At 54.6% G+C, this 27087-nt stretch overlaps 1 protein-coding gene across 1 annotated transcript; it reads left to right on the top strand.

Annotated features, from left to right (window-relative positions):
- Nucleotides 1-739: 739 nt before the first annotated feature.
- Nucleotides 740-26888, top strand: SHE (Src homology 2 domain containing E). Its single transcript, XM_045583423.1, has 7 exons — nucleotides 740-745; nucleotides 4967-6058; nucleotides 9060-9186; nucleotides 18960-19268; nucleotides 23414-23570; nucleotides 24202-24321; nucleotides 26346-26888. Exons 1-7 carry the CDS (start codon nucleotides 740-742, stop codon nucleotides 26530-26532), a joined length of 1998 nt encoding a protein of 665 aa, XP_045439379.1. The 3' UTR covers nucleotides 26533-26888.
- Nucleotides 26889-27087: the final 199 nt, after the last annotated feature.

The following is a 27087-nucleotide window of genomic DNA, read 5'->3' on the forward strand; positions in this document are numbered from 1 at the left end:
TGGTGAGCATGGGGCCTTCGGCATGTAGGGAAGTGGTTCAGGTCCAGCCCAGAGCCCTGGGCACATTTCTTGTCCAAGGAGCCCTCTGCCCGCCATCACCAGGGGGGAGGGCGGTGCTGTGCTTCACGCACTTGCCCCGGATCAAGAGCTCAGTAAACAGTGGCCATTGGCTTTCACGGTATGCATCTCGCAGGCCCTTTCCTATGACCCGGAGGAGCACGGACTTCTCATTTTACAGAAGGGAAAGGCCAAGTTCAAGGACATCAGATGATGTCCTTATGGCTATAAAAGATATTGAGACCGAAACGGGTTTGGCTCAATGGCTAGAGCGTCGGCTTGCGGACTGAGGGGTCCCAGGTTCAATTCCGGTCAAGGGCATGTACCTTGGTTGTGGGCATATCCCCAGTAGGGGGTGTGCAAGAGGCAGCTGATTCTCTCTCATCGATGTTTCTAACTCTCTCCCTCTCTCCTCCTCTCTGTAAAAAATCAATAAAATATATATATTTTTAAAAAGATATTGAGGAACGCGGGTCTGTGACCCTGAAGGACACCTTGGTTCTTTTCCTACAGATACGAAGGCTGTCAACATCCTATGAAACGGGTTTTTTCTTTCCTTTGCTTAACACGTGTAATTAAAACATTAAATTTTCAAAGAAAATGGTAACTCTCTCAATTGTTCCCAGCTGTCGCAGGAAACCACAGCTTTCGCTGCAGCTAACTTTAAATAGAACCAGAAGCGATGAAGGTAATTAAAAGGCGTTGGTATAGGGAAATAAAAACAGAGAGGGGTGTGCGGGCAGAATCAGGGTTGTGGGTGTTTGTCCCAACTTCATGGAATCCCCAGAAAAGTCTACTGTAAGGTGAGCAGATGTCCCGCTTTTGGCGGGACAGTCCCGATTTTTAACAATTTTTTTTTAATTATTGATTTTTTACAGAGAGGAAGGGAGAGGGATAGAAGGTTAGAAACATTGATGAGAGAGAAACATCGATCAGCTGCCTCTTACACACCCTCCACTGGGGATGTGCTCACAACCAAGGTACATGCCTTTGATCAGAATAGAACCTGGGACCCTTGAGTCCACAGGCTAATGCTCTATCCACTGAGCCAAACCGGTTTTGGCAATCTCGGGACTTTTTTAAAATGCCACAGGACGTGGAACAAATTGTTAAAAATCGGGACTGTCCTGCCAAAATCGGGATGTCTGGTCGCCTTACTTTAAGGGCCGGCCAGGCCAGGTGCTAACAGCTCCTATACGTTGCACATGGGGTCCTCGCTAGAAGCCCTAAGAGCTGTACATTATCACCCCGTTATTACCCCATTGTACAGAGGAGTTCCCGGAGGCTCCCAAAACAATAATCTGGTCATTTGCCCAAGATAGCGATCTACGCTCATTAAGGGAGAACCCTGTTTTTGGAATCCAGACAACACCACTCTCCAGGGAGTTTCCACTTGGCCTGGAGAAACGTCTTATCTGTGCTTTTAAAAAGACAGAGACTATATAAAGAACCTGTATCATTCAATAACAAGATAAAAGAAACCAATCAGAAAGTGGACCAACATCCTGATCAACATTTCTCCAAAGCCATACACACAGCCAGGAAGCCCACAAAAAGATGCCCAGCATCGTTAGGCATTAGGGAAATGCAGATCAGAACTACAATGACAGCCTTGGCCAGTGTCCCTCAGTGGTTAGATCCCCGGCCGTCGGAGAGGGGTCTCGGGTTTGATTCCAATTCCCAGGTCAAGGGTACATACCTGCCTTACAGATTTGGTCCCTGACCTCAGGTCCCAGCCCGGGTGTGAGCAGGAGGCAGCCAGTCAGTGGGTCTCATGTATATCAATGTTTCTCTTTCCCTGTTTCTCCCCCTCCCTTCCACTCTCTCTAAAAATCAGTGGAGCCTGGCCCTCATGGCTCAGTGGTTTGAGTGTTGACCTATGAACCAGGAGATCATGGTTCGATTCCCAGTCAGGGCACATGCCTGGGTTCCGGGCTCGATCCCCAGTGTAGGGTGTGCAGAAGGCAACCCATCAATGATTCTCATTATTGATATTTCTTTCTCTCTCCCCCTCTCCCTTCTCTGAAACCAATAAAAACACATATTTTTAAATATACTTTATTGATGTTTTTACAGAGAGGAAGGGAGAGGGATAGAGAGTTAGAAACATCAATCAGCTGCCTCCTGCATACCCCTTACTGGGGATGTGCCGGAAACCAAGATACATGCCCTTGACCCGAAACCAAGGTATATGCCCTTGACTGGAATCGAACCTGGGACCCTTCAGTCCATAAGCCAACGCTCTATCCACGAGCTAAACTAGTTAGGGCAATAAAAAAAAGATTTTAATAAAAATATAAAAATCAATGGAAAAAATATCCTCAGGTGAGAATTAAAAAATAAGCCACAATGACACCACCTCACGCTCACTGTGATGGCCATAAAATAAAAAGGACGGCAATAATGACGTGTTGAGGATGTGGAGAAACAGGAACCCTCCCATTGCCGGCAGAAAGGTAAAATGGTGCAGTCACTCTGCAAAAACACAGAGAATTCCACGTGACACAGCAATACCTTGAGAGAAATTAAAACGCACGTCTACACAAAGACGTGTTCACAGCAGCTGTGGTGGGAACACAGCTCCAAAGCGGGAACCACCCAAATGCCCAACAACTGACACGTGAATGGATCAATAAAGTGTGGTCTATCCATACCACGGGACATTATTCAGCAACACAAAAGGAACAAAGCATTAACAAATACTACAATACAGAGGAGTCTCAAAAACCTGATGCTGAAGGAAAGAATGCAGACACCAAGACCACATGTTGTAGGATTCCACTCACATGCAAAGTCCAAAACAGACAAATCTGTAGCAGTAGAAAGTAGATTAGCGGCTGCCTGGGGTGGGAAGGAGGAGATGGGATGGGTGGTAATTGCTAAGAGGCCCAAGGCTGCCGTCAACGACATAATGTTCTAACAGTGGCTGTGCTGTAAACATGTTCCATATTTTTAATCACACACTGAAAACGTGAGCTTTATGGTATGCCAGTGATTATCGCAATAAAACTTCTTTTTAAAAGTCAAGAAACATTTTCTCGTGGAAACCGGTTTGGCTCAATGGATAGAGCATTGGCCTGCGGACTGAAGGGTCCCAGGTTCGTTTCCGGTCAAGGGCATGTACCTTGGTTGCGGGCACATCCCCAATGTGGCATGTGCAGGAGGCAGCTGATCACTATCGCTCTCTCATTGATGTTTCTAGCTCTTTATCCCTCTCCCTTCCTCTCTGTAAAAAAAATCAATAAAAAGTTATATATATATATAGTATATATATATAATTTTTTATTGATTTTTATCAATTATATATATATATATATATATATATATATATATAAATTTTTTTTTAAAGAAAGAAACATTTTTTCTTTTGCCATGCCGGCTCACAAAGCAGTGCTCACCAATGAAGCCCGGGGTGGCCTGCAGTGAGGATTTAGAACGTATTATATGAGCCTCTATGGCAGACTAATTTTTAAAAAATATATTTTATTGATTTTTTACAGAGAGGAAGAGAGAGGGATAGAGAGCTAGAAACATGGATGAGAGAGAACCATCGATCAGCTGCCTCCTACACACCTCCCACCCGGGACGTGCCCACAACCAAGGTACATGCCCTTGACTGGAACCCAACCTGGGACCCTTCAGTCCGCAGGCTAATGCTCTATCCACTGAGCCAAACCGGTTTCCGCCACACTAATTTTTTTAAAGCTAAAAACTAATATTGCTGCCGAAACCGGTTTGGCTCAGTGGATAGAGCATTGGCCTGCGGACTGAAGGGTCCCAGGCTTTCGGACTCAAGGGTCCCAGATTCAATTCCGGTCAAGGGCATGTACCTTGATTGCGGGCACATCCCCAATGGGAGGTGTGCAAGGAGGCAGCTGATCAATGTTTTTCTCTGATGGATGTTTCTAGCTCTCTATTCCTCTCCCTTCCTCACTGTAAAAAAATCAATAAAATATATATATATATTTTTTAAAAACACAACACTATTGCTTCCAGCAGTAGGGTGGTGGCAGAGACCTCTTATAACGTAGAGTGACCCACAGTTCTAACAGAACTCCGCACCTGAACAGCTTCAGTCTCTGCTGTCCGCTCCCACCCCCCACCCCTCCATCCCCACCAAAATCCTCTCAGACGCCCCAGGGGTGAAGCCAGCGACCAGCCCTGCGGGAACAGTGCCCCCTGCCAACTTGGATGGTCATGGGGGTGCAAGTCCCACAACTGCCTCCACCCCCGGGTCCTCACCGCTCCTCCCCCTGCAGCCCCGGGCCTGGAACCCACAACCAGCCCTGCCTCGCCTCTCCTCTCTCAGCCCAGTGCAGCCACCCCACCGCCCCGACGCCGACGCCGGCCCTCGGGGCCTCATCGCCTCACACCCGCCTCCTCCAGGCCCTGGGGGCGCAGGGCGAGGCGCCCCTCCGGCCGCAGATCCCCTCGGAGAGAGCCCGGTCCTGGAGGCGCGGGGCGGCGCTCCGGGAGGGTGACCCCGGGATCCCCGGCCTGGGAGCGAGTGAGCTCCAGTCTTATTAGGCACAGCACCTCCCAAAAAAAGCACACACCCACCCCCCCCCCCCCAAAGAGTAACGTTCCCAGAGAGCTTGGAGGGAGCGGACCGGCTCGCCTGGCTCTGGGGTGGGGTGGGGGAGAGAAGAGGGGCTGTTTTCAGGGTGGGAGAGAAGCACGTGGCGCACCCCGAATGCATTTGACTGCAGCGGGCGGCCGGGACCCGCGGGGCGCAGAAGTGGGGGCGCGCTCAGTGGGGGCGCTTAGGGAGGGCGCGCTTAGGGGGGGTTCAGGGGGGCGCTCGGGGGGGGGCACGCTCAGAGGGGGCGCTCGCGGGGGGCGGCGCTCGGGGGGGAGCGATTGGGGGGGATGTGCTCCGCGCCGGGGCGCGGCCGGCCCGCACGTGCAGCGGCTGCCGCTTCCTCCCGGACGGACGTGCCCCCCGGACCCGCCTCCGCGGAGGCTCGGGCCCCGCCGCCCCCGGATCCGGGCGGGAGGGCGGGGTGGCGCCAGCGCGGAGGGGAGGGCGGGCCGCGGAGGGGCGGCCACCGTCGGTCCCTCGCCCGTCGCGGCGCCGGACGCTCCCGCCGCCTCCGCTCGGTGCCCTCTGTCCCCGGGAGCGCGGGCTGGGCCGCTCCCTCCGGAGGGAAGCGCAGGGGGAGCCCCCGGACCGCCGCCCCCGGACAGCGCCGCGGAGCCCGGGCCGGGCCGCGCTGAGGACGAGCCCGGGCGGAGCCCCGCGCGCCGTGCCTGTCGCCGGCCGTGTCCGGAGCCGCGGCCGCGCCCGCCCGCTCGGCGCCCCGGCCGGGGGGAGGAGAGAGGGGCCCCGCCGGGCGTGGGCGCACGCGGAGCCGCCGTCGCAAGGGCCTCGCCGCCGCGGCTCCAGCGCCTCCGCCCGGGGGATGCGGCGGCCCCGGCCCCTGGCGCCCCCCCGTGTCTGCGCCGGGCCCCCTCGCTCCCCTGCTCCGCGGCCACGACGCTCGCGGGCCGCGCCGGCCAGGCCCCCCCCATGGCGGCCAAGTGGTTCAAGGAGTTCCCGCTGAACCTCAGGACCGTGTCGGAGCGCGCCCGGCCCGGCGGCGGCGGCGGCGGCGGGAAGCCGCGCAAGAACCCCGAGGCGGGCGGCGGCGCGGGGCCCCCCGCGGGCAAGGGCCGCAAGAACTCGGGGGCCGGCCCCGCGCCGCCCAAGGACAGCCGGCTGTCCCGGGAGAGCCTGCAGGGGCTGCTCCAAGCCGCCGCGGGCCGCGGCCGCAAGAACTCCCGCTCCGCCGCCCCCGACGAGGAGCCGCCGCGGGGCGCGGCCCGGAGCGCGGGCTGCAGCACCTACATCAACCGGCTCATCAAGGTGGACGCGCAGGACAAGAACGGGAAGGCCGGCTACCCCGGCGGCAGCTCCAGCAGCAGCAGCAGCAGCAGCTCCAGCTCTTCCTCCGCGTCCTCGTCCCCATCCTCCCTGGGCCCCGAGCTGGACAAGGGCAAGATGATGAAGCAGCAGGACACGGTAGGAACCCGGTCTCCCCGGGACCACCCTGCGGAGGCGAAACCGTGGGGGAGGAGAGCGAGCCTGTGAACCCCTAGATAGAGGTCCCTGTGCTTGTGTTTTCCCCGCTAACATGGGTGACTTCTAGGGGACCATTCAGAACCGTTAGTTTTCCCGAAACCGGTTTGGCTCAGTGGTAGAGCATCGGTCTGCTGACTGAAAGGTCCCAGGTTCGATTCCGGTCAAGGGGTGTGTGCAGGAGGCAGCTGATCAGTGTTTCTCTCTCATCGATATTTCTAGCTCTCTGTCCCTATCTCTTCCTCAAGGTAAAAAAATCAGTAAAATATGTTTAGGAAAAAAAAACACGTTAGTTTTTTTCATCTTGCAAAATCCTCATGTCAGGGGTGGGGAACTCTGCAGAATGGACCGTGCATTTAGTTTTATTGGCCGTGTGGATGAGTGACCATTGGAGGAAACCTTCCTGCTTTGTTCTGTTGTGGCCCCTGATCCGTGGTGGCTTATTTTAAGTTTGAAATCCGGGGAGGGTTGCAAAGCTAGACGTGTGTATGACTTTGCTTCTTGAGCATAAGGAATGGTGGCCTCCACACTTGTAAGTGTGGTTTTCAAAGCTCCAGAGAGGGGGGTCAGCCAGCCCACCCCACCACCCCCAGTTTGGGAGCCCCACCTCGAAAGGGCTTTCCCCAAGCCATTTTGTTCTGCCCATGGCCACGGGCGCTGCAGCAGCCAAACGGGGTCCGGGGCACCGGGCACCGGGCTCTGCAGGGGGACGGAGAAGCGAACAAAGGAACACTCTGGAGGAAATGGCAGATGGGGAGAACTGCTCCCGGCGCCCCAGAGCGTAGAGACTCGCTCCGTTCTCACAGAGATGAGCTGGGCGCGTGTCTGGTTTAAATTCGCGCTTCAGTGTGGAAAGGGGAGGGAGACGAGGTCGCACGGGGCTTTTGGTCTCCGGCCCGGTGATCGCTTTCTGCCCTGGGGACTTAGGTTTTCTCCGGCCCGGCTTCCAACATGCTGCCCGCCCGAATGGAGTCAGGAGCCGGAGGGACAGACCACGCAGGTCTATCTGCCTTGGGTCCTTCCATCCCTCCCTCCATTCGCTCTTCCCACAAATACCTGCAGCTTGCCCACCTCGTGCCAGGCCCTGGGGACTGCCCAGGCCCCAGCTGGTCCGAATGGGAGTGGTCTGCCTGACTGACTAGATCGGTGGTCGGCAAACTGCGACTCACGAGCCACATGCGGCTCTTTGGCCCCTTGAGTGTGGCTCTCCCACAAAATACCACGGCCTGGGCAAGTCTGCTTTGAAGAAGTGGTGTTAGAAGAAGTGTAAGTTTAAAAAATGTGGCTCTCCAAATAAATTTCGGTCGTTGTCCTGTTGGTTTTTGGCTCTGTGGACGAATGAGTTTGCCAACCACTGGACCTAGATGTAGGCAGGCACCTGCGCCCAGGGCTGCCCATCTCCCTTCCTGTTCCTTGTTGAGCTTCGGGCAGGTAGTTCACACGGTGGGCAGTCAGAAGAACAGAGTCAGGGAGGGGGTGGTTCGTCAGGGTCCCCAGCAGTGTTTGCCTGGGCATTTTCGTGGGCATCGCTTCTAGATGCCACCTCCCAAGTGGAGGGCTGTCATGCAGGTGGCCTCCCTTCCCTCCTGCCTGGCTGTCTCCGTTCTCCTGCCAGCTCCCAAGGTCCTGCTCCGGGAGCTCTTTGGAGGATGGAATCAAAGATGGTGGAGCAGCTGGAACCGGTTTGGCTCAGTGGATAGAACGTCGGCCTGCGGACTGAAAGGTCCCAGGTTCGATTCCGGTCAAGGGCATGTACCTCGGTTGTGGGCACATCCCCAGTAGGGGTTGTGCAGGAGGCAGCTGATTGACGTTTCTCTCATTGATGTTTTCTAGCTCTCTATCCCTCTCCCTTCCTCTCTGTAAAATATCAATAATATATATATATTTTTAAAAGATGGTGGGGCAGCTTCTTCCCAGGGAAGGGGCTTCTCACGACCTCCCACGTCGTCACACAGCTGCTACAGGACGGAACTATGGCGCGCCCATGCGCACACACACACACATATACACGCACACGCACGCACACACATACACACACACCACACACACCCCGCCTTTGCAGGCCCCTTGGTGTTTTTAGGAGGAGAGGTGCTATCTGACACAAATACTGATCAAACCCTGTCTGATTGTAGCCTCTGAGAACAAGTCTGCCTAAGCGTTATTGAACCTGGAACTCCCACAATGGTGTTCAGTTCTGACCTATTTCTCATTGTAAAGCCTGACCCCTTTAGAGCTGTTACAAATTCCTTGAAAGACAAGAAGCGGGACTTGGTCTTATTTTGATCCCCTCGCCAGTGCTAGCGCTCACTCAGCAGTGCCTGGGCGATTGACTGGCTTACCGTGATTTGCTGGCATTAAAAAGACCAAATCATGGGGAAGGTGGTAGACCAGCATTTTTTATGCTTTAAAGCTATAGGCGGCACTCCCCACCACCCACTTCAGCCACCCTGGGACCTGGCAAATGCTCTATTGCTTAGGGAAAGAAAAGGAGGTGAAAAGAGTCGGGGATCAGCGGGGTTTAGATGAATTGCTGACAGCCAATTACACTACAGAAAAATCAGATGTTTATGCAGCTCGGTGAATAACACCACCAAGTGCAAAAACTATGCAGAACTAGAGATTTTTTTTTTTTTTAATATACCTTACTGATTTTTTACAGAGAGGAAGGGAGGGATAGAGAGTTAGAAACATCAATCAGCTGCCTCCTGCACACCCCCTACTGGGGATGTGCCCACAACCAAGGTACATGCCCTTGACCGGAATCGAACCCGGGACCCTTCAGTCCACAGGCTAATGCTCTATCCACTGGGCCAGACTGGTCAGGGCAAGAACTAGGGATTTCGATGTCTTTTCAGATCAGCAGGTTGTCAGTAGCCATTTCACTGCCGCTGCCACCCTGGCATATGATAACCCTCAGCAGCTCTCCTCTCCGGTCCTCCCGCAGGTCATCATTTTAGAAGACTACGCTGACCCATATGATGCCAAGCGGACCAAAGGCCAGCGGGATGCGGAGCGAGTGGGCGAGAACGACGGCTACATGGAGCCCTACGACGCACAGCAGATGATAACAGGTGTGTAACCGGGAGCTGCACCGTGGGGCAGACCTCGCACACGCGCGTGGAGAGTGCAGTGTAGTAACCACTCCGTGTTTAGGGAAGAGGAAAGAAGCAGTTTAACCAGGGCATGCTGAGTGGAAGGGCCAGAAATTAGACTCAAAACTAAAGTCAAGTCCTGGCCGGTGTGGTTCAGTTGTCAGTGTCGGTCCGTGCGCCAAAGGGTTCGATTCCCAGTCAAGGTCCATACCTGGGCTGTGGCTTTGCTCCTGCCCCCGGATGGGGCTCTCTCACATCCAGCCTTCCCTCCCTCCCTCCCACCCTCTCAGAAAAAGCAATGGGAAAAATACCCTCAGATGAGGTTTAACCACAGTAACCAAAACAAACACACACAAAAGTCAAATATCCAGGTAACTTCCTCTATCGTTGGTATCCTTCCGTTCTGGAATGTACGGGGGTCTTCGTAGAGTTTCTAGTTCTGTGTAAAATGAGTTCATAGTGAGTTTGCAGATCTGCTCAGAACGTGATCTCCAGTTTTAAGACTGCCTGCTTTCAAAATCGAACATCAGTCACGGGAGTCCTAAATCTGCACCCAGAGACTGGTACATACTTAGAGGATTTTAAGTTGTCAAAGGACGCAAAGTGACGGGTCCTCTGCGTTAGAGGAGATTGGTTTCTCCACCAGCTCTACGACATTTGGAGCAAAACGTTCAGTAACGAAGGAATGGCACAAGCCACGCCGTTCAAAGCAAACCTCCCAAAACCAGAGACAGCCTGTGACTTCTCAAGTCGGAGCGATGCAGACTCAGGAGCTAAGCAACCCCCCCGTCACTTTCGGCATCACACTTTTCCCTTCTATTCATAAATCTCTTACATTAGTGTAAACAGAACTTTAAAATGACATACTTACTCATGATTTCGCTTTATTTGTGGGTTTTAGAGTAAGTTACTTACTCGCCATATTGCCCTTCAGCGTGCTTTAGTCCGGAATGGAAATGACGGACCCAGAGGAGCCTGTGTGAGTGCCGTGTGTTTCGTGCCTGCGTCAGGGGTCACATGTGAGACTCTCTCCGGTTTAAAAGCAGATTGAGCCGGTCCTTTATTCCAGAAGTGGCGCAGGGGGAGCGTGGGGCTGGGTGTCGTCTTTGTTAGCTCCCACCATGGCGCACCGTGGCCAGGGGCAGCCCGTCCTCCCCACCTTCAGACACTTGCAGAACAGATCTCGGATTCAGGTGTGGCTTGATGAGCAAGTGAATATGCGGATAGAAGGCTGTATCATTGGTTTTGTTTTTGTTGTTGTTGTTTTTTATTGATTTTTTTACAGAGAAAGGGAGAGGGATAGAGAGCTAGAAACATCGATGAGAGAAACATTGACCAGCTGCCTCCTGCACAGCCCCTACTGAGGATGTGCCCGCAACCAAGGTGCATGCCCTTGACCGGAATCGAACCTAGGACCCTTCAGTCCGAAGGCCGACGCTCTATCCACTGAGCCAAACAGGCTTCGGCGGTATCATTGGTTTTGATGAGTATATGAACCTCGTATGAGATGATGCAGAAGAGATTCATTCTAAAATAAAGTCAAGGAAAACAACTAGGTCGGATCATGCTGAAAGGAAATAATATTACTCTGCTCCAAAGTGTCTCCACCTAGAAATGACTTGAGTGCTAAGTGAGGAGTTGCTGAGAAGCAATACAGTTTGTGTGTACGGTGTCCTTTGTTGGGAGAATATGTCTTACCCGTTTATTCATATTGGCTTACAATACCCTTAAGTTACTAGCAGATGACAATAAATGATGTTGGATTGTTTTGTTAAAAAAATAAAATAAAAAATTGCCGAAACCGGTTTGGCTCAGTGGATAGAGCGTCGGTCTGCGGACTGAAAGGTCCCGGGTTCGATTCCGGTCAAGGGCATGTACCTTGGTTGCGGGCACATCCCCAGTGGGGGGTGTGCAGGAGGCAGCTGGTCGATGTTTCTTTCTCTCATCGATGTTTCTAGCTCTCTATCTCTCTACTTTCCTCTCTGTGGAAAAATCAATAAAATATATTTAAGTAAATAAATAAATAAATAAATAATAAAAGCAGATTGAAAAGCCGTCCGCCTCGGGCTCCGCCAGCAGAGCCCCCGAGGAGGAGCTGAGCAGAGGGGGCGCACGCAGCCCCTGGAGGGGTCCCCCCAGGCGCCCCCAGTGCAGGCGGCTGCCAGCGGAAGGCACTGCCGCTTCCTGGCTCTGCCCGCAGAGATAAGCCGGGGCCGGCGAGGGTGTACCCCGGCCAGGCCGTGACCCTGAAGGTCACCGGACGCTGACCTCTCATGAAATCTGTGAATGAAAGGAAGTGAAAACCAAGTTAGTCAGAGTTTTGAAAAATAATCGGAGACTTGAAAGAAATAGGGGAAAAGATTTACTTTCACGTAACATGGAGGAAAAAGTTCGTCTAAAAAAAAAAAAATGTTTCCTTTTTGTTCACCTTCCTTTGTCTTTTGGGTTTTACTCCTCTCTCTTGAACCGGAATGCGTCATTTGTCTCTACTGGCCCGCTGTTTGTTTGTTGAGCCGCACTGATTGCAGGGAAAGTGCTGTGCTTCTTTTTTTTTTTTTTTCCTTTTTTTTTTTAACGTATTTTATTGATTTTTCACAGAGAGGAAGAGAGAGGGATAGAGTGTCAGAAACCGATGAGAGAGAAGCATCGACTAGCTGCCTCTTGCACACCCCCCACTGGGGATGTGCCCGCAACCAAGTACCTGCCCTTGACTGGAATCGAACCCAGGACCTTTCAGTCCGCAGGATGATGCTCTATCCACTGAGCCAAATTGGTTTAGTAGTTGTGCTTTTTAGAGATGAATATATCTTCTGTTCTCCCTAGAATCCCCACAAAACTCCAGGGCCATCATCCCCTTGTGACAGGATCAAGGAGATTTTGACTTGCCTAAGCTCCCAAGACTTTGTAAGAGACAAAGCAGGAATTAGAACTCAGGTCTTACCACTCCAGATGGGATCGTCTGCTTCCTATATCAAGTTGCCCCCAAAATATGAAATGGTGCATGCAGAGGCACTTTTAACCTGATTCCTCAGTGAGGCATCTTCCCATTCAGACTCAGAGAGAGGGTTAGAGTAAGGTGACCAGACATACCGCTTTTGGCGGGACAGTTCAGATTTTTAACAATTTGTCACGCGGGACAAAATGTTAAAAATTGGGACGTCTGGTCACCTTAGGTTAGAGTGAAAAGTCAAAGCTGTCCAATATGAGTAAATGTAATAATAAGGACAGCTAGCATTTACTATGTAAGCCCTTGTTCATGCCAGGCTCCTGTGTTAAGTCATTTTTTTGTGAAAGAATCCATTTAGGAACGGGAAATTAATACAGTCAGCTGGAGACTAAATGCAAATCTATTAAAAATTTTAATTAATTTAAAAATTATTCCATCTTCTCTGTGCTTTTTAAAAAAAAAAATTGGTGAATTTTAAAGTTTCTTCGTTTAAAGCATATATATCCAAAAGCACTTCCCAGTCCATGTGGCGAGTATACCTCTCCCTCTGCCAGTAGGTTACACTACACAGCTGGGCAGAATAACAGGAAGTGAGTTTATCGGAAGCTGGAATAAAAGATTGCTGCCTGGTGTGTTTTTAAAAAAAAGAAAACTTTTGCCTTTTTTGTTCAGTTTGTTCCTTGTGTGATTTGTGGTCAAGTTCAGAAATGTCCCGTATTTCTTGGGGAACGTTAGGGATTTCTTTTTAGCTTGTTTCCACATTTCAGGAGCAGAAGGAGACTATACTGATGAATGGTTTAACGGTGGAGCGCCTAACCTCTGTCCCGCCCTTTTAAAAAAATATATTTTTTTAATTTCTTATTGATTAAGGTATTACATATGTGTCCTCATCCCTCCATTGACTCCGAAACCCACCCCCACTCATGTCCTCACCCCCCTGGTGTTCATGTCCATTAGGGAGGCTTATATGCATGCATACAAGTCCTTCGTTTGATCTCCTTTCGCCCACCCTCCCCTAACTTCCCTCTGAGGTCTGTCAGTCTGATCGATGCTTCTCTGCCTCTGGATCTGTCCCTGTCCCGCCCTTTTAATGACTGTGAAGTGGGAATAACATGTCTGATTTTAACAGTGTCCTGGGTGTCGAGAACACTGTCCTGATGTGTAACAGCCAACCAGTATTTCTTCACTGTGGACCAGGCCCCATGCAGGGTCTGGGCACCCAGGGAACAAGACCCACATGACCCCTGTCCTTTCGGCCCTCCCAGCCCCGGGCTGACAGACCTAACGCCAGCCAGTGCAGAGGAAAACATGTCACTGAAAAGGGTGGTAAGTGCCAGGAGGCGGAGAATCACAGTCATCATCTGCCTCGGGGAGCAGAGGAAGAAACACATTAAGAGGCAGTTAGTACTTTTCCTGTGGCCAAGTCCCCGGACCCGGGCTCCCTGGATCCCTGCCAAGACTTTGCTCTTACCTTTTAAAGGCTAACACTGTATCCATCTATGAGTGAATTCTTGCTTAGATGGATTCAGAGGATTGTTCATAAAAAGATACGACTGAGAATACAAGGCAATCGTAGTACAAACTTTGTTGTTCTGCTAAATGAGCAGAATCATTGCAGCTAAATAATTAGTAGAAATACTCCCTATAGTTTAGCATTATGGGTTTTAGCCACCAAATTTAGCCACTTAAGCATTAAAAGGGTCTTTTTAAAAAAATATATTTTACTGATGTTTGTTTTTTTTTTACAGAGAGTAAGGGTGAGGGAGAGAGAGCTAGAAACATCGCTGAGAGAGAAACATCCATCAGCTGCCTCCTGCACACTCTACACTGAGGATGTGCCCACAACCAAGGTACATGACCTTGACTAAAATTGAACCTGGGACCCTCCAGTCGCATGTGGTTTAAAAAAATGTGTATTTCTACCTCCAAATGGTTTTGCTTAAAAATAATATTTTTGCCTCCAAATGGTTTTGTAGGACTGTTTAAATAGTGAAATCTAAAGGAGAATCGCATTGTTGAGGTCTCCGTTTAAAAATTTACCCATAATTAAAAATGCATACATAGCTGAAGCCGGTTTGGCTCAGTGGTAGAGCGTCGGTCTACGGACTGAAGGGTCCCAGGTTCGATTCCAGTCAAGGGCATGTACATTGGTTGCGGGCACATCCCCGGTAGGGGGTGTGCAGGAGGCAGCTGGTCGATGTTTCTCTCTCATCGACATTTCTAGCTCTCTATCTCTCTCCCTTTCCCTCTGTAAAAAATCAATAAAATATATATATTTTTAAATGCATACACAGAAGATTATTTTTTTTATTCATATAATTTGTCTATACTTGCCTTGTTAAACTTAGATTTCAGGGCTTCTGAACTACACCTGCTTTTGTTCAGAAAACGTGGAAGTGTGGCTCAGTTGGTTGGCGTGTCATCTGGTGGCAGGTTTGATTTCGTGCGGGAGGGAACCCTTTTCCTGGTTCTTGAGGAAATCAGAGCTTGAGGAGGCTCTCAGCGTAGACTGGCACAGGCTAAGTTATGAAATGAATTAGGGGAAAAGGCATTCTAGAAATTGTAACTCACGTTTGACATGAGACCGTTGGGGCTTCAAGGACGGAAGGATGGAGAAAGCTCTGGAGTCCGTGCTAAACGGCTGCACGGCCTCAGTTTACCCACCTGTGAAATGGGTTAACACTTCCCGAACTCCGTGACGAGGCTTCCCTGAGATCCTGGGTATCACATGCTAGGGCATGCATGCACACTGAGCACCGCTACGCCAGAGGATCCCCCTTCAAAGAGGACTCAGGACAACGGGAGGCATGACACGTCCCGGCTACCGCGAATTGAGTAAAAAGGAAGGCTTGGTCTCCTGCTAGGCTTTTCACTGTAAGCGGCCTCCTTGTGGGCAGCCCGAGCTGGGGCGGGAAGATTGCAGCCCGCAGTCTGTTCCAGCCACCTTGCTGCAGGTCAGGCCCGGGTTTCGGCCGCAGATGGGTGTTTATCTGCAGCCCGCCGGCCGCATTCTGTTGTCTGCCATGTCAATGGCCTCTATCGGCAAAGCCAGGGCGTAGCTTCCTCTCGCCATTTCCTCCTTCTCAGGCCCGTTTCCTCTCGGAGCCGGCTCTGCACGTCAGGGGCCATTCTCCCCGCAGGAAGGGTCGGCGTGCAGCCCCGCGATTGTTTCTGTTGCTATGGCGCCTCTGGCCGGGGCAGCCAGGTGCTGGCCGGGGCCGGGAGGTCCCTCCCCTGGAGGGGGCAGCGGCCGGTGGTCAGGCTCTCCCCCCCCCCCCAATGAAACATCGTTTAAAAAGAGGATTCCACTTTGCAGATCTTGCCCAGGCCCAGGCCCATCTTGGGAAGGAACTCTCGGGGTTGCATGCTTTCCAGTGTTTTCCCCAGAGCTCCGTGCTCACCCACAGCCTGAAACAGACGTGCAGGGACCTCATCTCCGAAGTGAAAACGCAAACGGGTGTCCTAACAGCTCAGCGTCCTAATCGCTGTGCGTGGCCGCTCTCACACAGACGTGTTGACATTTCCTCAGGAGCGTGACGTCCGCTGCAAGGTTGGCATCGACGCTTTTTCCATTTGCCTCAGGCGGGGCAGAACCGAGGCCCGCACCTTGGGAAAAGGTTACCCCAGCCCGAGCCAGACTAAACGGAGGGCAGGCTTAGGTTCACACCAGAAACTGAAAAATTCTAAATCCATCCTACGAATTCCTTTGTGTTTTCTCTTAAAAAAAAAGAAAGAAAAAGAAACGTCAGCCTTATCTTCGTTGAACCAAGCGCAGAGGGTGTTTTGTTTCTTACTTTCCGTAACTCCGTTAGAATAAGCCGTGAAGGGGGGGAAAGCGGTTGGATTAAAAGTCAAGAGGCTTGGACTGGAGGGCAGGAGACCTCAGGCCACCCCAGGCCCCCTCCTGGCCCGGGGGCGGGGCCAGTCCGAGCGCCCTGTTGGGGGGGTGGGGGGGTAGATACAGGGGGACACTCCTCTTCAGGGCTAGCGATGGCCAGTGCTCTGGAGAGCAGGAGAACGAGAGGGACCGGGGGCCCAGGAGGGGCCTCGCCTCCCGTTAGCATCACCTGGGGGCGGGGAGGGGGCGGCTTTTGCACCTCTCACTCCCAGGTCAGACCCCAGACCGACTGGATCAGGACCTCTGCCGATAGGCCCCAGACCTCAGTGGCGGTTAAAACTCCCAGGTGATTCCAGGGAACTGCAGTCAGGGACCCCCATCCAGCAGAATTAAATCTTCACCCTGTTAATAAGCTCTGTCCTTTCTCGTGTAGAGTCCTGATTGTAAAACCTTTCCCTTGAGCGTTTCGCCTGTTGTCCTCTCCCTGTTAAAGAAGTCGCTCCATGTGCACTGACCTGTGAGCCAGAAGGTCAGGCTCGGTTTCCGGTCGGGGCACGTGACCAGGCTGCGGGCTTGACCGCCGTGGGGGTGGTGCCGGAGGCAGCCAATGGATGATTCTCTGTCGTCCACGGTGTTTCTCTCTCTCTCCCCCCCTTCTCCCTTCTTCTCTGAAATCAACCAGAAAGAGAAGTGGTCTTCCCTGGCGGGTAGAATCCATGCCGCCTCTCCACAGTGTCCCCACGCCCTTCTCCCCGGCGCTGGTGGCCTCGCAGTGTGCGATCCTCCTCCTCCTCCTCACGGGCCCTCCTTCGCAGTCCTCTCTGCCGGCTCCTCTCCTCCGGAGGGAGTCCCGGGTCTCCGTGGACCCCTTTCCAGCCCGCCGCCTCTCCTCCGGTGGCTGCGTCCACCCTCCCAGGACTGACGGGATCCATCGGCGAGTAATGACATCTCCCTCTGAGCTCCGATCCACATTGCCCCCTTTTTGAAGAAGTTCTAAAGTTCCTTCCTCTCTGTCTTCCTACCGTCCATCCGATTATTACTTTTTAAATTATATTTTATTGGGTTTTTCTTTACAGAGAGGAGGGGAGGGGCATTGAGAAGAACCACATGCTGCTGCTGTTGGCTTACGTCCCCGGCTCTGGTTGGCCAGACCTTAGGCACTGACTCCACCTGCCACGGCCTCTGGGCTCGACCCTGGTCAGTCAGACACTGCTGGTGCTTTCCCACGGTGGCCGGCTGGTTAGCTGGCGGCAGGTGGATTTGCACCAGGTTTTTCGCATCCATTTCTTACCTGATCACTCCTCCTTTCAAGTCATAGATAGATGATAGATAGATAGATAGATAGATAGATATAGATTTTTTTTTACAGAGAGGAAAGGAGAGTTGGAAACATCGATGAGAGAGAAACATCCATCAGCTGCCTCCTGCACAGCCCCACTGGGGATGTGCCTACAACCAAGGTGCATGCCCTTGACCGGAATCGAACCTGGGACCCTAGAGTCCGCAGGCCGACGCTCTATCCACTGAGCCACACCGGTCAGGGCTTCCCAGCCTTCTTTGTCCAAGTCCAGACCATACTGTTCTGGCTTATTCCATCCTATACACTGTATGGCATTACCTCCCAACAAAACAGAAATGTAACTGTTATTATTTTGTTTTTATTTTTTTTGTGTGTGTGTGTGTGTGTGTGTTTTTACACCAAGCAACCTACAGGGCTGCTGCTTCTATTGCTTGTTTAAAAAAAAAAGTGGAATCATTTTTCTTTGCATCCTTGTCTTTCTACACGCTGGTGCCCGGGCCCGCTTCCTCCTCTGGCTTCTCCTCCCGCCCCCTCTCCCCTCTCCTGGCCTCTGTCCTCTGAACTCATCTCTCAGCTCCCCTTTCTGGGAACAAGCCCTGTGTGGCCCCCGCCTCCCTATCTTCCCTCGTGCAGCTTCCTCCGCTGGAAGTGACCTCCTCTATCGGAGTCAGCGCATCTTCCATTCCTCTTCTGCCTGGCGCCGGGCCAAGTGCCGGCCGCGGTGGCGAGTGTGGCTCGGGAGCCCCGCTTCCTGTTTGGAGGCCAGGCTCTGCCACTGAACGGTTTGGGCAGTTTCCTTAAGCGCCGGCGCTTCGGATTTCTCCCCTGGGACACGGGCGCTGACGGGGCCCATCTCACACAGCTCCGTGAGTGTGGGACGGTGCTTCAGGCGCAGTGCACGACCAGGCCTGTGAGCGGCGTGGTCGTCTCTGTTCCTCCTCGGGACACCTCTTTTGCGGTTACTTATCCTGCCGCGGTTAGCCGGTTACGCGGCATTTGTGGATGGGCCTGGCTTCCCCATTCTACGGAAACCACCTATGCCGCCGAAGCCGGTGTGGCTCAGTGGATGGAGCGTCGGCCTGCAGACGGAAGGGTCCTGGGTTCGATTCTGGTCAAGGGCATGTACTGGGGTTGTGGGCACATCCCAGGTGGGGGGTGTGCAAGAGGCAGCTGGTCGATGTTTCTCTCTCTCATCGATGTTTCTCACTTGCTATCCTTCACTCTGTAAAAAATCAATTTAAAAATATTAAAAAAAGAAAGAAAGAAAGAAACAAACCACCTATGTCTAATGCCCGGTGCTCTGAATATATAGTTAACACTCCGTTGGTTTTTATTAAGATGCTTTGATCTCCTGACAGTTAAAAACTCTGCAGGTAAATCATCCTCACAGCCAACACGGGACCAGGAACAGCGGGACAAGTGGCCCCAGGACACTTCTGTTCTCCCGACACTTCTGTAGGCGGCTCCCAGGCGCACACCTGTCTTCAGATGTGATCCCTGCTCCTGGGACTTTGTCCCATGATGTGGCCGGGCTCCTTCCTGCAGCCGTAGGAGCCGTGCTGGTGGTCCCTGCACCCCACCACACAGACAGCCGGGGGGAAGGCAGCTGGCTCATCCCGGCTTCCTGGCAGCCTCTCAGGGTGTTCCGTGCGCCGCGTGTTTTTCAGAAATCAGACGCCGAGGATCCAAAGACCCCCTGGTGAAGGCCCTGCAGCTGCTGGATGGCCCCGGGGAGCCGGGGGAGCCGGGCGCCAAGCCGGAGGCGCTGGCCCGCAGGCGGAGCTCCAAGGACCTGCTGGGGAAGCCGCCGCAGCTGTACGACACCCCCTACGAGCCGGCGGCCGAGGGGGGCCCCGAGCGCAAGGCGCGGCCCCCCGAGGCCCACGGCCGGCTGCCCCAGGACGACGAGAGGCCCGCGGCCGAGTACGAGCAGCCCTGGGAGTGGAAGAAGGAGCAGATCGTGCGGGCGCTGTCAGGTGAGGGGCTGTCAGGGGGGCGCTGTCAGGTGAGGGGCTGTCAGGTGAGGGCTGTCAGGTGAGGGGCTGTCGGGGGCGCTGTCAGGTGAGGGGCTGTCGGGGGCGCTGTCAGGGGGGCTGTCAGGTGAGGGGCTGTCGGGGGTGCTGTCAGGTGAGGGCTGTCAGGTGAGGGGCTGTCAGATGGGGGCGCTGTCAGGGGGGCGCTGTCAGGTGAGGGGCTGTCAGGGGGGGGCTGTCAGGGGGGCGCTGTCAGGTGAGGGCTGTCAGGTGAGGGGCTGTCAGGGGGGCGCTGTCAGGTGAGGGCTGTCAGGGGGGCGCTGTCAGGTGAGGGGCTGTCAGATGGGGGCGCTGTCAGGTGAGGGCCTGTCAGATGGGGGCGCTGTCAGGTGAGGGGCTGTCAGGTGAGGGGCTGTCAGGTGAGGGGCTGTCAGATGGGGGCGCTGTCAGGTGAGGGGCTGTCAGGGGGGCGCTGTCAGGTGAGGGGCTGTCAGATGGGGGCGCTGTCAGGTGAGGGGCTGTCAGGGGGGTGCTGTCAGGTGAGGGGCTGTCAGATGGGGGCGCTGTCAGGTGAGGGGCTGTCGGGGCGCTGTCAGGTGAGGGGCTGTCAGATGGGGGCGCTGTCAGGTGAGGGGCTGTCAGGGGGGCGCTGTCAGGTGAGGGGCTGTCAGGGGGGTGCTGTCAGGTGAGGGGCTGTCAGATGGGGGCGCTGTCAGGTGAGGGGCTGTCAGGTGAGGGGCTGTCAGATGGGGGCGCTGTCAGGTGAGGGGCTGTCAGGGGGGCGCTGTCAGGTGAGGGGCTGTCAGATGGGGGCGCTGTCAGGTGAGGGGCTGTCAGATGAGGGGCTGTCGGGGGTGCTGTCAGGTGAGGACCTGTCAGGTGAGGGGCTGTCAGGTGAGGGGCTGTCAGGGGGGCGCTGTCAGGTGAGGGGCTGTCATATGGGGGCGCTGTCAGGTGAGGGGCTGTCAGATGAGGGGCTGTCGGGGGTGCTGTCAGGTGAGGACCTGTCAGATGGGGGCGCTGTCAGGTGAGGGGCTGTCAGATGGGGGCGCTGTCAGGTGAGGGCTGTCAGGTGAGGGGCTGTCAGATGGGGGCGCTGTCAGGTGAGGGGCTGTCAGATGGGGGCGCTGTCAGGTGAGGGCTGTCAGGTGAGGGGCTGTCAGATGGGGGCGCTGTCAGGTGAGGGGCTGTCAGGGGGGCGCTGTCAGGTGAGGGGCTGTCAGATGGGGGCGCTGTCAGGTGAGGGGCTGTCAGGGGGGCGCTGTCAGGTGAGGGCCTGTCAGGTGAGGGGCTGTCAGGGGGGCGCTGTCAGGTGAGGGGCTGTCGGGGGTGCTGTCAGGTGAGGGCCTGTCAGATGGGGGCGCTGTCAGGTGAGGGGCTGTCAGGGGGGCGCTGTCAGGTGAGGGGCTGTCAGGTGAGGGGCTGTCAGGGGGGCGCTGTCAGGTGAGGGGCTGTCAGGTGAGGGGCTGTCAGGGGGGGGGCTGTCAGGTGAGGGGCTGTCAGATGGGGGCGCTGTCAGGTGAGGGGCTGTCAGGTGAGGGGCTGTCAGGTGAGGACCTGTCAGGTGAGGGGCTGTCAGGTGAGGGGCTGTCAGGGGGGGCACTGTCAGGTGAGGGGCTGTCAGATGGGGGCGCTGTCAGGTGAGGGGCTGTCAGATGGGGGCGCTGTCAGGTGAGGGGCTGTCAGGTGAGGGCTGTCAGGTGAGGGGCTGTCAGATGGGGGCGCTGTCAGGTGAGGGGCTGTCAGGTGAGGGGCTGTCGGGGGTGCTGTCAGGTCAGGGGCTGTCGGGGGCGCTGTCAGGTGAGGGGCTGTCAGGTGAGGGGCTGTCAGGGGGGCGCTGTCATGTGAGGGGCTGTCGGGAGGGCGCTGTCAGGTGAGGGGCTGTCAGGTGAGGGGCTGTCAGGGGGGCGCTGTCATGTGAGGGGCTGTCGGGAGGGCGCTGTCAGGTGAGGGGCTGTCAGATGAGGGGCTGTCAGGGGGGGCGCTGTCAGGTGAGGGGCTGTCAGGAGGGCGCTGTCAGGTGAGGGCCTGTCAGGTGAGGGGCTGTCAGGAGGGGCGCTGTCAGATGGGGGCACTATCAGGCGGGGGGTGCTGTCGGGGGGCGCTGTCAGGTGAGGGGCTTTCGGGGGGTGCTGTCAGGGGGGGCGCTGTCAGGCGGGGGCGCTGTCAGGCGGGGGGGGGGGGGCCTGTCAGGTGACGGGGCATGTCCTTCGCTCTTTGCTGTCCTGCTGGGAAAGCTTAGCCCACTGGGCAATTGCCATGTTTTATTCGTCCTCAAGTGCAAGTCTCCTTTTCTGAGGAGCTGGGTAGAGGAAACAAAAATTGGGCCTTACCGAAACCGTTTAGCTCAGTGGATAGAGCGTCGGCTTGGGGACTGAAGAGTCCCAGGTTTGATTCCGGTCAAGGGCATGTACCTTGGTTGCAGGCACATCCCCAGAAGGGGGTGTGCAGGAGGCAGCTGGTCGATGTTTCTCTCTCATCGATGTTTCTGACTCTCTATCCCTCTCTCTTCCTCTCTGTAAAAACTCAATAAAACATATTAATAATAAAAAAGAATCGGGCCCGGTGGAAAACCAGGACCAAAGAAGAGCCCTTCCCATCGCAGTCCTCTTTTATCCTTCCGCCATTTCCTTCTCCTTTCCCTTCCCGGGCACAGCTCGTGGAGAGGCCGTGAGTGACTATTGGAAAACCTTGTCTGGTCGCCGCCAGGGCTTTCTCGTGGGGAGCAGCTTTTGTAGCTCTTCCTGGCACCGCTCCTCAGACCTGTCAGAATCCCTGTTCCCAGGCGTTGCAGGCAGAGGCGATGGGAAGGCTGGGGTGACGCCAGCTGTTTCTCTCTTCTTCCTCCTGGAGGAGCCAGCTCTTTACGGGTGAATTTTTTAAATAACTTACAAGGAAGGTGAGAGGCTGTCAGTAGGTATTAAAGGTAATTCGCCCTCCTGCTTCTCTCGGGACACCGGTTTTCCACTTGGCCGGCCACGTAATTTCTTTGGCCTTTGATTTGTAAAGTGAGGCATGTCTTTTCCCTCCAAGAGTCACGCCACGTTAGCGATGGAAAGTGGAGTCCGTGGCCCTGGCCAGTGTGGCCCGGTGGTTGGAGTACCAGCCTGGGCACAGAAGAGTTTCAGGTTCGATTCCGGGCAAGGGCTCATACCTGGGTTGCAGGTTCGATCCCCTGTCCCAGTTAGGGCCTGTGCAGGAGGCAGCCATTCAGTGTATATCTCTCTCCTCCCCGACTCCTCTCCTTCCCTCCTCCTCTCCACGCTCCCAAAAAAAATCAATGGGGAAAATATCCTGGTGTTCAAATTAAGAAGGAAAGTGCAGTTCCTGTAAAGGGTGAACACAGAAGGTAATCTGTTTGCTGGCCAACCTTCACGTCCGTTTGAATTTCCCTTCCGTCTTCTCTCATCATCCTCTGTCCGGCTCCATGGCGCGGCATCGGGAAGGCGCCCTTCAGCAGTCACGTCCTGTTTCGCCATTGGCTTTTCTTTCTGTTTTACTATTTCATGGTAAAAGCTCGATTTCACAGAGGAAAACGGACCCTTGCAAGGAATCGTCACCTGTAACTTGGTGAAGTCTTTTCATCTGAATATACGAGAATTGAAGCATTTTTTCCCTAAAGTCACATGCTGAAATATGTTAAAGTGGGTTTTCTTTCAGATTCTTTTTCAAAAAGTATACTTTTATTGATTTTTTTTTTTTTTTTTTACAGAAAGGAAGAGAGAGGGATAGAGAGTTAGAAACATCAATGAGAGAGAAACATGGATCAGCCAGCTGCCTCCTGCACACCCCCCACCGGGATGTGCCGGCAACCAGGGCACATGCCCTTGACCGGAGTCGAACTCGGGACCTTTCGGTCCGCAGGCCGACGCCGTATCCACTGAGCCACACCGGTTTCGGCTTCTTTCCTATCCTAAAACTGCCCCAGCCGATGAGTGCCGTGCGGGGCAAGGAGCTATCGGTGGGTGCTCCGGAGTGATCAGATACCACGGGCGGCGGCGGGGGGGGGGGGGGGGGGGGGGTCCGCAGAGTGTGCGAGCTCGCCCAAGGGGAGGCAGAGACAGAGACGGAGGTTTGTTCTCTGCACGTTCCCGGCGGCCGGCCTCCGGGGCCTGGGGCCTCGGATGTTAACGGAGCCTTCCTTCCAGTTCAGTTCGAAGGCTCCGAGAGGCCTTCCCCCAGGGAGGAGCCCGCGAGGCAGCACCACCGGCAGAAGAGCTGGACCCAGAAGATCCTGAAGCCGGTGCTCCCCGACCACGGCGAGGGCGAGCGCGTGGACCCGGGCCTGCCGCTGGACAAGCAGCCGTGAGTCCCCGCACCGACAGCAGGGGGCGCTCACCCCAGCCCGGGGCCCATGGCTATGGGGGCTCCTGAGGGCCTGTGTGGGCGGGGCTGACGGGGGAAAGCCCACTTCCAAAGCCCAGGGCCCCTGTACCAAGAGCCTGGCTTTCAATGTCATTCCCTGCCAAAACCGGTGTGGCTCAATGGATAGAGCGTCGGCCTGCAGACTGAAAGGTCCCGGGTTCGATTCCAGTCAACGGCATGTACCTTGGTTGTGGGCACATCCCCCGTAGCGGGTGTGTGCAGGAGGCAGCTGATGGCTGATTCTCTCTCATCGATGTTTCTGACCCTCTATCCCCCTCCCTTCCTCTCTGCAAAAAAATCAATAAAAAATATTTTAAAAATAAATAAATACATTTCGTTCCCGCGACGGAGCGATGACACGGCCCGGGGAGCGCCCTCGGGGGGGGGGGGTGGTTTTGGGGCCCGGGGTCGCCCAGAGCGGCAGCTCGTCCGTCCTGAGCGGGGAGGGGGGCCGGGCCGGGCTGCGGCGCTCCTGCGAGGCGTGCTGTCACCTGACGCTTCGTGGAGCGGGGCCCGGCCTGGATTTCTGCTCTGACGCTCGTGGTGTCTCCCCCCTGCACCCGTTTTCCAGCTGGTACCACGGCGCCATCACCCGTGCGGAGGCTGAGAGCCGGCTCCAGCCCTGCAGAGAAGCTGGCTACCTGGTTAGGAACAGCGAGTCCGGGACCAGTCGGTACTCCATTGCACTGAAGTGAGTGTGGCGGCCCCGGGCTCTCCCGTTGGGGTGGGGAGTGGGGCGGAAGGGGGGGCCGTGGACAGTCTTTCCTGTCGTGGATTCGATGACCAGACAAAAAAAGATACCATTTCAAGATAGTCCACAGGGGGGCATGCATCGCCACCTACTAAAATGCATTTGCTTGGGCGACAGAGTCTGAAATGCTCTCATTAGGATGCAAAAGGGGGTTGGCGGTGAATGCCTCGATATCGTGTCATGGTACATGAGTCAGTTTGTACCTCACCTTACCCAATCTAACGCGGGTCCTCTCCCCAGAGAAATAACTCCCGACAAAAAGAACAGTGTCTGACAGGATAATTCAGTCATTTTTCACCCGTCCCCCAGCGTTCGGGGGTTTTAATAAATCAGATCCCTGATTGTTCCCATGCCAAGCGCCGCTCTGATACCAGCTCCTTGTGGTGGAGGAGGAAACGCTGAGTCGCTGTCCCTCCCCTGTCTGACTGCACACGGAGCTTCGTTTTGCCTGGGGGCCCGGTGGAGCTTGAATCATGGAAACTCTCATCGCCCGCGAGTCCAGCGGTGCTATATTGGAGGATCATTGTCAGGCGCCCTAACGGCGTTTCCTTCCTCAGGAAGCTGAGCCCCTGCAGCTGAAACAATCAGGCTGGAGGGGAAAGAGGCTGGGGCGGAGGGTGTGTGAGCAGCACGGCTCAGAACGGGACAGGCCACCAGATACACAATGCCAGGAATAGCCGTGCTGTGTTCCTGACACTGGTGCTGGCGGGTTCGGCCTCAGAGCCTCCAGGGCCAGCTGTCATTCCCTACAGCCAGGGCGGTCTTTCCAGACTGAGATGCAGTGAGGGGAGGAGGGGAGGCGGGGAGGGGGTAAGCGGGGGGGGGGGGGGGGGACGGGAACAGTTTTACTACTATTGCTGTTGTTGTTGTTAATGTATTCTTTGGGGAAGAAAGAAGGAGGAAACCTTATACGTGTCCTTTCAGCCGTGATGAAGAATATGAGTTTAGCCGTAACCGGTCTGGCTCAGTGGACAGAGCGTTGGTCTGCGGACTCAAGGGTCCCTGGTTCTATTCCAGTCAAGGGCATGTACCTTGGTTGTGGCACATCCCCAGTAGGGAGGGTGCAGGAGGCAGCTAAATCGATGTTTCTCTCTCATCGATGTTTCTAACTCTCTATCCCTCTCCTTTCCTCTCTGTAAAAAATCAATAAAATGGCCGGGACCGGTTTGGCTCAGTGAATAGAGCGTCGGCCTGCGGACTGAGAGGTCCCGGGTTTGATTCCGGTCAAGAGCATGTACCTTGGTTGCGGGCACATTCCTGGTGGGGGCTGTGCAGGAGGCAGCTGATCGATGTTTCTCTTATCATCGATGTTTCTAGCTCTCTATCCCTCTCTCTTCCTCTCTGTGAAAAATCAATAAAAATATATCTTTTTTTAAAAATCAATAAAATGCACTAAAAAAAAAGAATATGAGTTTAAACTCACCTTAGTGGTCTCATACTTGGGCTTAAGCACAGTAATTTGGCAATTTGAGGACCAGGCGGGACTAGACTTGTTGACTTTGTGTGATGACTAAGGATGAACAACTCCAGGACACACATTTATTTATTTATTTTTAATTGTAACATTTTATTTTTTAAAAATTTTTAAATATATTTTATTGATTTTTTTACATAGAGGAAGAGAGAGGGATAGAGAGTTAGAAACATCGATGAGAGAGAATCATCCATCAGCTGCCTCTTGCACACACACACACCCCCCCCACGGGATGTGCCCGCAACCCAGGTACATGCCCTTGACCAGAATTGAACCTGGGACCTTTCAGTCCGCAGACCGAAGCTCTATCCACTGGGCCACACCGGTTTCGGCTGGGACGCACATTTATCGAGGGCCGTGTTGGTTTGTAACGATCCCGGGAACGGACGAGAACCTGTCTCCCTGTGGATCTGACCAGGGTTCTTTCCAGCAAGGAGGGGGTCCCCTGGCGCCCTCACTCAGTCTCCTCCTCGATTCTGTCTCGTTCCAGGACGAGCCAAGGCTGCGTCCACATCATCGTGGCCCAGACCAAGGACAACAAGTACACGCTGGACCAGACGAGTGCCGTCTTCGACAGCATCCCCGAGGTGGTGCACCACTACTCCAACGAGAAGCTGCCTTTCAAGGGGGCGGAGCACATGACCTTACTCCACCCCGTGCACAGCAAGCTGCACTGAGGCTCCGCCCCCGCCCCCCGGCCTCTCGCACCCAAGAGGGCGTCGGCGCCCACCCGCCCTCGGGGGACCAGGCTGGACTGCGCCGCAACCATTGGTAGGAGGTGGCGGGGTCTTCATGGAGAAGTCAAAGCGTCTTTGGGCGTGAATCCATTTCATTGACACTCGGTCGCTGACCCGTCCCTTTCCTCCCTGCTAAGCAGCCCTCCAATAAGAAATCGTAACCTGCCAGCTGCCTCCACTCCCTGGAGTAGGGTGTTCCATTTGGGTCTGACCCTCAGCCAAGGTGAGTCAGGAGTCCGGGCGTATGGAAGTTCTCCAGACACTGTGCTAATGTTTGCCTGCATTGCCTCGTCTCCCACGAAGCCCACGAAAACGCACTCGGCTTTTACATAAAAAAGGATCAGGCGGAACGGAACAGCAAGTACTCCCAGGGTCCTTTTGGACAGAAGAAGGCTGGACAGAAAGAATTAAGCGAAGAGCGGACCTCACCGAAAAGCTGTCTTCCTCACATTGTCCTCCTCCTGCTTTGGAGTCCGTGACGTCTCACAGCGTTAG

This window comes from Pipistrellus kuhlii, unplaced genomic scaffold (genome assembly GCF_014108245.1).
Source record: "Pipistrellus kuhlii isolate mPipKuh1 unplaced genomic scaffold, mPipKuh1.p scaffold_m20_p_18, whole genome shotgun sequence".
Classification (NCBI taxonomy): Eukaryota; Metazoa; Chordata; class Mammalia; order Chiroptera; family Vespertilionidae; genus Pipistrellus; species Pipistrellus kuhlii.